An 11,084-nucleotide genomic window follows, 5' to 3' on the forward strand; every position below is an offset into this window, starting at 1 on the left:
TTTCACTTACTTATGGTTAGATTTTATGAAATTTTCATCAAATAAAAATAATTTCTGTTTAACAGGTATCACATTGAAAGCTATTAAATTACAAAGTGTTTGTGTTTATAATAAACTTTATTTTACATTTCTTGCCCACAAGAGATTATGTCCGATCTTTAGCATACTGCTGTATGTCTTCTCAAATCATGATCACAGGAAAAATTGTTGATAAGAATTACCAACAAAAACAAAGCTGATAAATACGCACAGGTGTTGCAAATTAAGTTTAATTACCAATGAACATCAGATTGGATGACATTTTACTCAACCAACAGAGGAAGGTGACTGATAAAACTGATTATGTAAACAGAATTTTTTTCGCCTATTCTTGTTGGAACCTTTGATATGGAATATTGAAATTTTAATCCCTTTTACACTTATAAAATGTCATGCAAACTTAAAAATTTGTCATTACCATTATTGTCAGTATGGGCAGAACTTATGAATCGTTTACTGCAAAGGAGAAATTAAATATGTTGAATATGCATTTGAACGTGACAGCTGCTGGAAGGCATTGTAATCTTAATGAAGCCAATGTTCAAAATTGGCGTAAACAGTACGGCAAACTTAAAACTGTGCCTAATAATAAACAGACAAAAATAGAAACATACGATCAAGATTATCCATATCATTATATTTTTTTCAGTCAGGAATATCCATATCATTATGTATGTCAATGGTGCTCCAAGCAATGTAAAATATGGCCCAGACAATGTTTACCAGCATAAACATCAGACTTCAAAAAGTAGTTAATCATTTAATGGTCTTAGTAAAATTATACAGAAAAAGTAAGCATTATACTGTCCAGCATAAATAAAAGTCAACTTCATTATGTTTAAGCCATTATTTTCTTCTGTAAAAACCTATTCTGACAATAAATGAGTCAACTTCTGGTACAAATGTTTACATTTTGTATGCCTTTTTTCAACTAAAATATTTCCAAAGAAATTCTGGAAACGATCTACTCATATAATTTACGCAACCCCCTAAAATTTATTTTTATTTTTGTGTAAAAAAGTGCATAAATTACATGGGTTTTTATGGTACATGCAAGCTATCTATTATGACTCAATGATACTGCACATATACTATTACTATAATGCAATATACTGCCTTCAACTTATATCAATTATTTGATGTTTAAGACTGTTCAAATACTAAGAATATGAGTTCTATTAAAACTTTATATTAAACAAATTATTATAATCAAATTGAATAACAATGGTAAATTAACAGATTTACTTCATTTCTCTATTTCAATTTGTTAAACTCATCATATAATAATTAAGTTGTTCCCATAAATAAGATTGATTGAACGAATCAGGTTTTTAGTAATATATTATAGATACCTTAATATCAGTCATCCCCATTAAATCAAATTGGTAATGTTTTCATTATGTACAGTTAATGCTCTAACCTTATGCCATTAAGCAAAAATATATTACTTACAGAGCTGCTTCACCTCATCTGATGAGACATTAACTCTTCATTCAGAAATAGAGTATAGCACCACCTTCATGCAAATGTTTACTCTATATCCAAATAAGTTTAAATTGAAATAGTCACATTTTCAGTATTAGAACTCAAGAACAAATCTATATTATTAAAATAACATTTTGCTATTAGTTTAACCTTAACATTCAGCAATAATTTGTATGCAGTTTATCTCTGACATTTTTTTGCAATGAAATGTGGGTGGGTGAATGATGGTGTTCTGGAAATCAAATGATTTACTTTGAATCTTCCTTTACTAGAACAAAACATTCATTTTATTTATCTTTCATTATATGGTATGTATATGTTGGTGAACTGGGAGAATTGTTAACCTCCTGGATGAAATGCTTAGCGGTATTTCACCTGTTGCTACATTGTGAGTTTAAATTCCCCTAAGGTCGACTTTGCCTTTCATCCTTTTGGGGTTGATAAATTAAGTACCAGTGAAACACAGGGGTCAATGTAATCGACTAGTCCCCTCCCCCAAGTTTCAAACCTTGTGCCTATAATAGAAAGGCTTATATGATATATATAGTGGGGGAGGTTTGCCTTTTGTAGAAATGCGATAATTGTTTCTTATTCATTTCATTGAAGCTATATGACGAATACTTCCATTTTTTGTTTGGTTTTTTTCTCAATTCATGTTTATTGAAATTTGAAATGCATTTCCAGATCTTGGGGACTGGGAACTTTATTTGCATTGTCTTAAGGGTAGACAATCTGCTCCATCACCATATCTTCATGGTGAAGGAAATGCTAACATAATTTGGTGTGTCAAAGCCATTGCTTTTGACGTTTAATCTTTTAAATATCTCAAACATATTAGCTTGCAAGTAAGATATCAAACTTTAGGTCAAATAATAAATAGCGGAACATTTGAAATCATTTCAATTACCACCCTGAGTTAGCTGATCAATATACATTGGTCTTTCAAATATGCACTTGTCCAATTTGTGTGTGTGTGTATATATATATATATATATATATATATATATATATATACATATATATGTATGTGTTTGTAAATATATTTTAATTTGGTTTTGCAATCTTCATCATATTTTACAGAAATCAAGAGGAATTATCTGCAATGCAGGATAAACTTTCAGAACAGAGTCAGCAGTTCACTGACATAAAAACAGATATTGAATCGTGTAAGGTGCGGGAATCTGAGCTACTGGAATTGACTGCTAATTTGAGTGCAAAGAATGCTCATCTGCAGTCTGAAAACATCACTGTGAATAATAAAGTAAGCTTGTTTTGTTTTTTCCTTGCTATTGCATTATATTGGCTATTCAATCTCTTGTTAGTGACTCTCACATTAGATTTACTTTGATATGGGTCAAGGTTTCAAATTCCTGATTCACTTTATTTCTGTTTATTTATTTCACTGACTTTGTGGAATATTGCAATTTGACAAGATCTGAATTCAGAGCACAAATTAGCAACCGGCTAGACTGATGCTCAATAGCAGTGAATAACTTTCCTCCCTTGAGTTCTTACTGTAATAATCTAATAATTGTTGTGTGTGCAAACCTCTTGATTTAAATAAGGAACATACAAAAGCTAGCACTCAAACTACAGACACTAGATTTTTTTTTTTTGGAGAAAATTTGGTTAGTTTTCATTGACTTACAATCTCTTTTAATGGCTTTTGAATAAAGTATACATATATATAGTTCAAGGAAGGAATACAGTATTGGATATTCTAACATTACCTTATCATTTAATGTCTATTTTCCATGTTGGCATGGACTGGACGGTTTGACAGAAACTGATCAGCTGAAGGGCTGTTCAGGTTCCATGTCTGTTTTGGCATGATTTTTATGGCTGGATGCCCTTCCTAATGCCAACTACTTTACAGAGTGTACTGGGTGCTTTTACACAGCACCAGCACAGGTGCTTTTTACGTGGCACCAGTACTTATGAGCCAGCAAGATTAGAGATGCTCAGCTGGAGAGGGTTGTAAGGGACAAGCCTGGATGCAAAGGCAACCATGCTTTTACTTAGCTTGGCATGTCTTTTCAAGCATGACAAACTGCCAGAAGTCTCGGCCCCCTGTCATTCCCTCTGTGAGTCCCAACATTGGTAGATCCTTCCTCACCACTTTGTACCACGTCTTCCTGGGTCTACCCTTCCATATGTTCCATCTACAATTAGAGATCGGCTCCTCTTGATGCAACTGCCTTCATTCATATGCATTATATGGCCATACCAGTGCAGTCTTCTCTCTTGCACACTACATCTGATGCTGTATAACAAAATTTTATTTTTTTCTGTCTTTGGTCAGTAAGTGTTATTTTCTATTTCCATCTATCTAGAAATCAAAGGAAATCACTATTATTCCATTCAGACTTTGCTTTTGTGACCTGGACATCAATGTTTTGAAACTGACCTATTTTCCATTACATTTCAAGCAGATCCAGTGCTGAGTTGCTGAATCAGAAATATCGTTATAGCAAATATCCTGCTCAATATCACAGATTTGCTTGTCAGTTGCTTGACCATAACCACTTGAGCATGTCTCTTAGTGGCTGACAATATGTGCATCTCTGATGATGAGCAGAAATAGTGGGTGAGATGATAGTTATGTGTTAAGAGGGATTCTTTGGGGCTTGAATGAATGTAAAAAAGAAGCAAAGCTTGAAGGAAATATTAGCCATTTTCCATTCTTTCTAGGGACAAGCAAATAAGAAATAACAGTTGCTTTCCAAGCACAAAAATTGTATTATACATTCTTATTGTTAGTACCACCAACCTCCTATTTATTATTAAAAGGATATAAAATGTCTTTGTGAGTCAACAATGCTTACATGTGAAATAGATATTGATTCTTTGAAATTACAAATTACGCCAATTTTAACTTTTCAGAAGATACTATGTTCAGCTTTGTCACCAGTAAGAATCAATCTGTCTGTTAAAGCATGATTCTACAGAAGCCTTTCATAAATTCATTATCTAGTTGAAAAACCTCCTAGACTTTTAAAATAATAAATTGACCTTATTTCTCTTAAGTCTGGGAAATACAGCTACCAGTTATTGCAATGGAAAATAGTGGCCTGAAATTATGAAAAAGGAGGAGGCTGGAAGTGGGGTAAAACAATTTTGTTGACTCTAAAATTATGAACTGCAAGAATATACACAGAACAAATTGGTGCCATGTAAAAAACACCCATGTTAGCACCACATAAGAAGCTCTCATGCCAGCACCATGCAATAACATCTTTGCTGATGCCACATTAAAGCACCTGTGGTGGCATCATGTAAAAAGCATCCAGACACTCTATAAAGTGGTTGGCATTAGGAAGGGCACCCAGCCATTGAAACTAGGCCAAATCAGTTTGTAACTTGGTGCAGCTCTCTTGTTTGCTAGCTCTGGTTAGACCATCCAACCCATACCAGCATAGAAAACAATGTTAAATGGTGTTGGAGATGATGATGATGATGGAAACAATAGCCTGGACAACCTATTAATGACTTTGCCAATTTCACTTAGACAAATGTCAAACTATTGTAAATTTCCAATATCATTTGCTTTCCTTAAGGCAAATGTGAAAGGTTGTCGCATAAACTCATCAAATACAGTCAAATGTAAGACTTTTCCATTTTAGTAATTGATTTTCAACCTACAATATCAAAGTTTTTACTGATAGTATAAGCTGGCCAGTTGTAATTTCGATAAAGTTAGCTTTCACCCTTACATACATATATCGGACATACTATTCTTTCTGTAGCACATTGTCTTAATAGGTCATTACAATCAAATCTGTATGAACCTTTTCAAATAAGCAATTTGTCTATTTAAACCTGCCTATCTTGTCTCTTTGTGAATATTCTTTGTTTTATTTATCTGTCCATTTGGCATCAATTCATTGTCTTTAGCAATTGAGGAAATTCCATTTAAAGCAACTATAGTCAAATCCTGTCTTCCTAGTCAGTTTTGTATTTTGTATGAGAAGGCTGCAGCCTTCAGTGACACAGTTTAGTATTTTTGATAACAGATTTAGGTTGACTGTCATAGATTGACTGTTTATTGATCTGTAACCTATTTCAATTTTTTATCTCCATAGGATATTGTTGCATTTTTCAATTGATTTCACTATTGCAAAGAGCTTCTAATTCTACAATGGGTCATTTCTTTCCAAAATCATTTAATCTATGTGAACAAAAACAAATTGTGTGTCCATTTTGCAATAAACAGTACCTATTGGTGATGTACAGACATCTGTTTCAAGAGTAAGTTGTAAATTAGGTGCCAGAATAGGTAGCAAAGCCACTGCATCACTGTTTTTGTGTTTCCTAATTGCATCATGACATTTTACTATAACCAGTTTCATGCGTCACTGAATAGAGTAGAGAGGCTATATTTATCTTTACAGATTTGTTCTGCAATATATTTATTAGTCATTAAGCATCTGCACAATTACAGTTGTATAAAAACTACTTTTCATTGAAATTATAAAGAATAGATTTGCTAGGTAAAACTTCTTTCTAAAATAGAATTCTGTATTTTTACTTTTTATTATATTGAGTCCTTCTCAGGAAGAAGGCACGCTATAGCATAATTTATTCCTTTCTTTGGTTAATGGAAGACGTTGCTAATTATTGGATAGCTTACCCCAGTTTTTTAGTTATTAAAATAGTCAGCCGTTTCTGTCATTAGATAGGAAGCCAATTCCTTGCTGTTTAAGCCAACGAATTTGTACTCAATATTGTATGTTAAGGAAACATTCATCAATTATAAAGTGCGCCTACTTACAAAGGAATTGTACCTTCCTCATTGTATTTATTTATAGCTAGATGGATTAGAAATATGTTATATTAATCTATCATATGTTTTAGCTTCCATGCCAGTGGCACGTAAATAGCACCATTTGAGTGTGATCGTTACCAGCATCGCCTTCCTGGCACTTGTGCCAGTGGCATGTGAAAAGACATTCGAGCGAGATTGTTGCCAGTGCCGCTGGACTGGCTCCTGTGCAGGTAGCACGTAAAATACACCATTTCGAGCATGGCTGTTGCCAGTACCGCCTGACTGGCCTTCGTGCCTGTGGCACGTAAAAGCACCCACTACACTCTTGGAGTGGTTGGTGTTAGGAAGGGCATCCAGCCGTAGAAACTCTGCCAAATCAGATTGGAGCCTGGTGTAGCCATCTGGTTCACCAATCCTCATTCAAATCGTCCAACCCATGCTAGCATGGAAAGTGGACGTTAAACGATGATGATGATGATCTGGAATTAGGGTTTCTATTGAGGAGTCCACTCTGTTGTAAGTGTCTGGACTATGTCTTTGATCTGACAATAACCCTTAATCTTTTAGCATTTAAACTGGCTATATCCGGCCAAAATATTCTACCTGTTTTATGTTGAAATCAGCCAGATCTGGCCTCTAGTACCAACCCTACAATGCCTGTCTAAAAATTAATAATCACATCATTGAAATATCAAAGCTATGAGATAAAGCATGATTAATTCAAAACAATGTTAATAAATAAGCATTATATTTGACAAAGTAATCTGAATACTAAAGGGTTAAGTCATAATTCTTTTTTTTTGTTTCCTTCTTTTCCCAAATCTGCCTTGGAAATTTTGAGAAAAGTTAAAAGTACAGTCCTCATAACAAAATCATGCAAAAGTAAAAGACCATCTTGGTGTATTACAAATTTTGTAAAATATCAAGTCTTATGTTCTACTATTCCATCAACTCTTGTTAAATAAATATTGATAAACTCCAAAAGGGTTTTTTTTTTAAAAAAAAGGGTCACTTGTACAACATGCAGATGCAAACACTTTTCCAATATTTTTCATGTCAAATATTTGCCAATGTCTCCAGGAAACCTTACTGAAGAATTTTCATCCATTTTCTTTATTAATAGGTGCTTTCGTTAGAGGAAGAGTTAAATGTTATCAAGGTTAAACTTGAAGAATCAGAAACAAAGTGCCAAGAATTGGTAAATACTTTTGAATCTTTATGCAGTAGATTTTCGTATGTATGTGTATGCGTGTGTGTAAATGGTATGGAAGATGCCAGTTGTATAAAGTGTGGAACACTCTAAGTGGATAGAATCTGTGAAAGCAGGAGACCAAGTAAGATATGGAACGAAGTACTGATGACTGATCGCAAGAGGCTGAACCTCGGAAAGAAGATGACCAGGACCACAATAAGAGGAGAGCTGCTGGACTGGAGAAGGCTCACCCAATCCATGCAAATTAGGCAAAACAAACGTAAAAACTGTGATCACGAGAGATTTGTATCTATTTTTGAATCTCTCTCACCAATTATGTTCTGATTAAGTCTCCACCAACCACCCTTTCTTCTCACTTTATTTCTCTCATCTATCACATACACATACTCTCTCTCTTTCCCCCACCTGCCCTATCTTACCCATCATGTTGCCTGGACTAGATAGATAATTGGTGTAGGCAAGACAGCTGATCCATGAATCTGATATTTAAAAATATGTATTACTGAGTGTCTTGGTACAAAGTGGGGTGTAATTGATGTAGTTGAGATGGTTGGTATAGACATTTAAAATTTGAAAATGAAAAATGCTTAACTAAGACATCTAAGAAGAATTTAATTAAAACTTTTGTTGGTGTATATCATTGGTTAAGTGATAGTTGTGTTAATTAGTAGATTAAAAATGTAACAAAAATAAGACATACCTGAATCACACTTTTTTTCTGTATATAAATAGTGTGTTCCAAGGCATACAAAAAAATACTTTAGGGGATTGTATGGTTGTTGGCATCCCAAATAGCAACATATATTCACAAATATATATGATAAATGAATACTAATCAATAGTAGTTGGCTGCGTCTCATGTTTCCGAGCTTGCAATCCAGTTCATTTTCCTGGGTGTTTGAACCGCAGATGGCTCCGCAATCCAAGGGTTACATGAAACATACGGGGACATTGTGGACAAGGGATAGAAGGGGTTGGTTTGGGAAGGAGAAGGCGCTGCTTTCTCTCCCATCTCTTGAGTTCAGCTCTTGCGACTCAGGCTTTCTCGAAGTCCGCTGAACCCGTTTTGATGGTGTGTCTCCAGAGGGGTCTGTTTGCCGCGATATCCTCCCAGTGTGCAGGGTCGATGTTGGTGCTTTTCAAGGTTGATTTGAGTTGGTCCTTGTACTGCCTCAAGGGGGCTCCACGTATACAAATAGGTTTTGTGTGTGTGTTTTCTTTTATTCTTTTACTGGTTTCATTCATTAGACTGGGGGACTGCCTTTAAAAATTTTAGTCAAATGAATTGGAAATGTCAGGTTGATTCAAAGATGGCTGTGATAGAAGTATTGTTTGGTTCAACCTAAAGATATGTAAGCAATGTATAAATCCTATGAGTGTGTTAGAATGGATGCTACTAATGTAGGTTTCCAATTTCGGCATATGGCCAATAATTTGGGGAGAAGGGAATGTCGATTACCTCACCCCAGTGCACAACTGGTACATATTTTATCGACCCTGAAAGGGTGAAAGTACAAGTCGGCCCTGACAGAATTTGAAATAAGAACATGAAGATGGACGAAATGCTGCTAAGCATTTTGCCTGATATGCTAACGATTCTGCCAGCTTGCCACCTTTGAGATGGTCTTAATATTGACGTCTACTTATTAGTTTTTTTTAGTCAAATGTTAGCAGCTAAAATATTAATAATGTCAGACTCAATCAATAATACTGGGTAACAATTAAAATTCTTTTTGTTCTTGGTCAGTAAGTATTATTGCTTCTATCTAGAAATCAAAGGAAATCACTATTATTCCCTTCAAATTTTACTTTTGTGACCTGGACATCAATGTTTTAAAACTGACCTATTTTCCATTATATTTCAAGCAGATTCAGTGCTAAATTGCTGAATCAGAAATATCATTATAGCAAATATTCTGCTCAATATCAGAGATTTGCTTGTCTGTTTCTTGAAAACATATACCCCTACTCCATGTACATCTCTCTGATGTTTTGGCAAGGTATTAAATAGCTGTGGGCCATTGAATCCCAACTAATTGCAGTACATGGTCCTCCCTCTAGACAGAATAGCTGGAACCTTTGGAACAGTATAGTGATGTCCAGTTTGGGGACTGGTATAGCTCTCATTGCCAAAATGAGTACCAACTGGTACTCATTTTATCAACCCTGAAAGGATAAAAAGCAAAGTTGGTATCTTTAGCTGTGTCCATTCCGTTGCAAGCATTTGGCCCAAGTCTCAGATGTAGTGAACTCACAGCTTTATACCCACAAGTTATAGATGCCCTATAAGGGAGCATAGGTGCTGCACCACCACCACATTCTGACTAAGCCATTTAAAAAACATGTGACACAACTTTCTAAAACATACTTGGTTTGTTCTTTCCTAGCATAAAAGTTTGGAGGAAGAAACACAAAAACGGCAGGAAGAAACAACTACTCTTACAACACAACTAGTAGATAAAAGTAAATCAGGTGAGTTTTTATTTTCTTTCTTGAAGAATTTTTTTTTTGTGTAATTTGTTTTCTTTTTAATTTAGGATGGTCTATTTAGTTTCTGTAGGCATTAGAGCTATGTAGTTTGTGGAGATTTTCAACTAATTGTACTTGTTATACTTTTGAAAGATTCCTTTCCAATCTTCAGTAAAAATCTGCCTCAATAAATTCCGGCAGACACATGCAAGCATGGAAAAGTAACTGTAGAAATGATCTCACACACACACAAAGAAAAGGTACTCAATATGTAAAGCAGAGTTTTAACTGCTGTTATATATACACAAACGTGTGCGTGTATTCTTTTATTCTTTTGTGCATTTTAGCCCAAACGCTATGGCCATGCTGGGGTACTGCCAGTCTTATCATCTTTTCAGTGACCATTCGTATGCGATTGGCTTTTAATGAAGTAGTGCAAGAGAGAGTTCAACATTGCTTCCCTGTTTTGAGTTTCTTGCCTTGATGTTGGCTCATCTGGGACCTTGGACAGCAGGAGGTCAAGCTATTTCTTGAAAACATCTACCCCTGCTCCATGTACATCTCTCAGATGTTTCAGCATGGTATTAAATAGCTGTGGGCCATTGAATCCCAAGTAATTGCAGTACATGGTCCTCCCTCTAGACAGGATAACTGAGATCTTTGGAACAGTGCAGTGATGTCCAGTTTGGGACTGGTATAGCTCTCAGTGCCAAAGTTTGGTGCCAACCCCTCCAGGATCTTCCATATGTATATCACTGCATATCTCTCCCATCTTTGCACCAAGGAGTAGAGTCATAGGTCTTTCACTCTCACCCAGTTGCTCAACTGTTCCATTGATGAAATCTTCTTGGTACAGCACTGGTAAAGTACCTCAAGTTTCACTATTAATTTGACACTGTTGTGTGACCGTAGTTGAGAACAGTAGTCCAGATGGCTGAGTGCAAATGTCGTCCACAGAACCAGCATAGTTTCTTGGTCCTTTGTTTCGAAAATTTTCAGAATCCATCTGGCCATTTGCCTGCACATTGTCACCATCTTCGTGATATACACATGAAATGAGGTGTTGTGTGTGTATGTATATATATATATATATATATATATATATATATATAT

General features: G+C 35.1%; 1 protein-coding gene across 1 annotated transcript in view; it reads left to right on the top strand.

The window, feature by feature from the left end:
- Window positions 1-11,084, top strand: part of LOC106878020 (coiled-coil domain-containing protein 186) — a 146,152-nt gene that overhangs the window by 105,971 nt on the left and 29,097 nt on the right. Inside the window, exons 10-12 of the mRNA XM_052973031.1 lie at window positions 2,605-2,785; window positions 7,413-7,487; window positions 9,890-9,974. Of these exons, the coding sequence (XP_052828991.1) occupies window positions 2,605-2,785; window positions 7,413-7,487; window positions 9,890-9,974 (341 nt within the window). The remainder of the gene's footprint in view (window positions 1-2,604; window positions 2,786-7,412; window positions 7,488-9,889; window positions 9,975-11,084) is intronic.

This window comes from Octopus bimaculoides, chromosome 14 (genome assembly GCF_001194135.2).
Source record: "Octopus bimaculoides isolate UCB-OBI-ISO-001 chromosome 14, ASM119413v2, whole genome shotgun sequence".
NCBI lineage: Eukaryota > Metazoa > Mollusca > Cephalopoda > Octopoda > Octopodidae > Octopus > Octopus bimaculoides.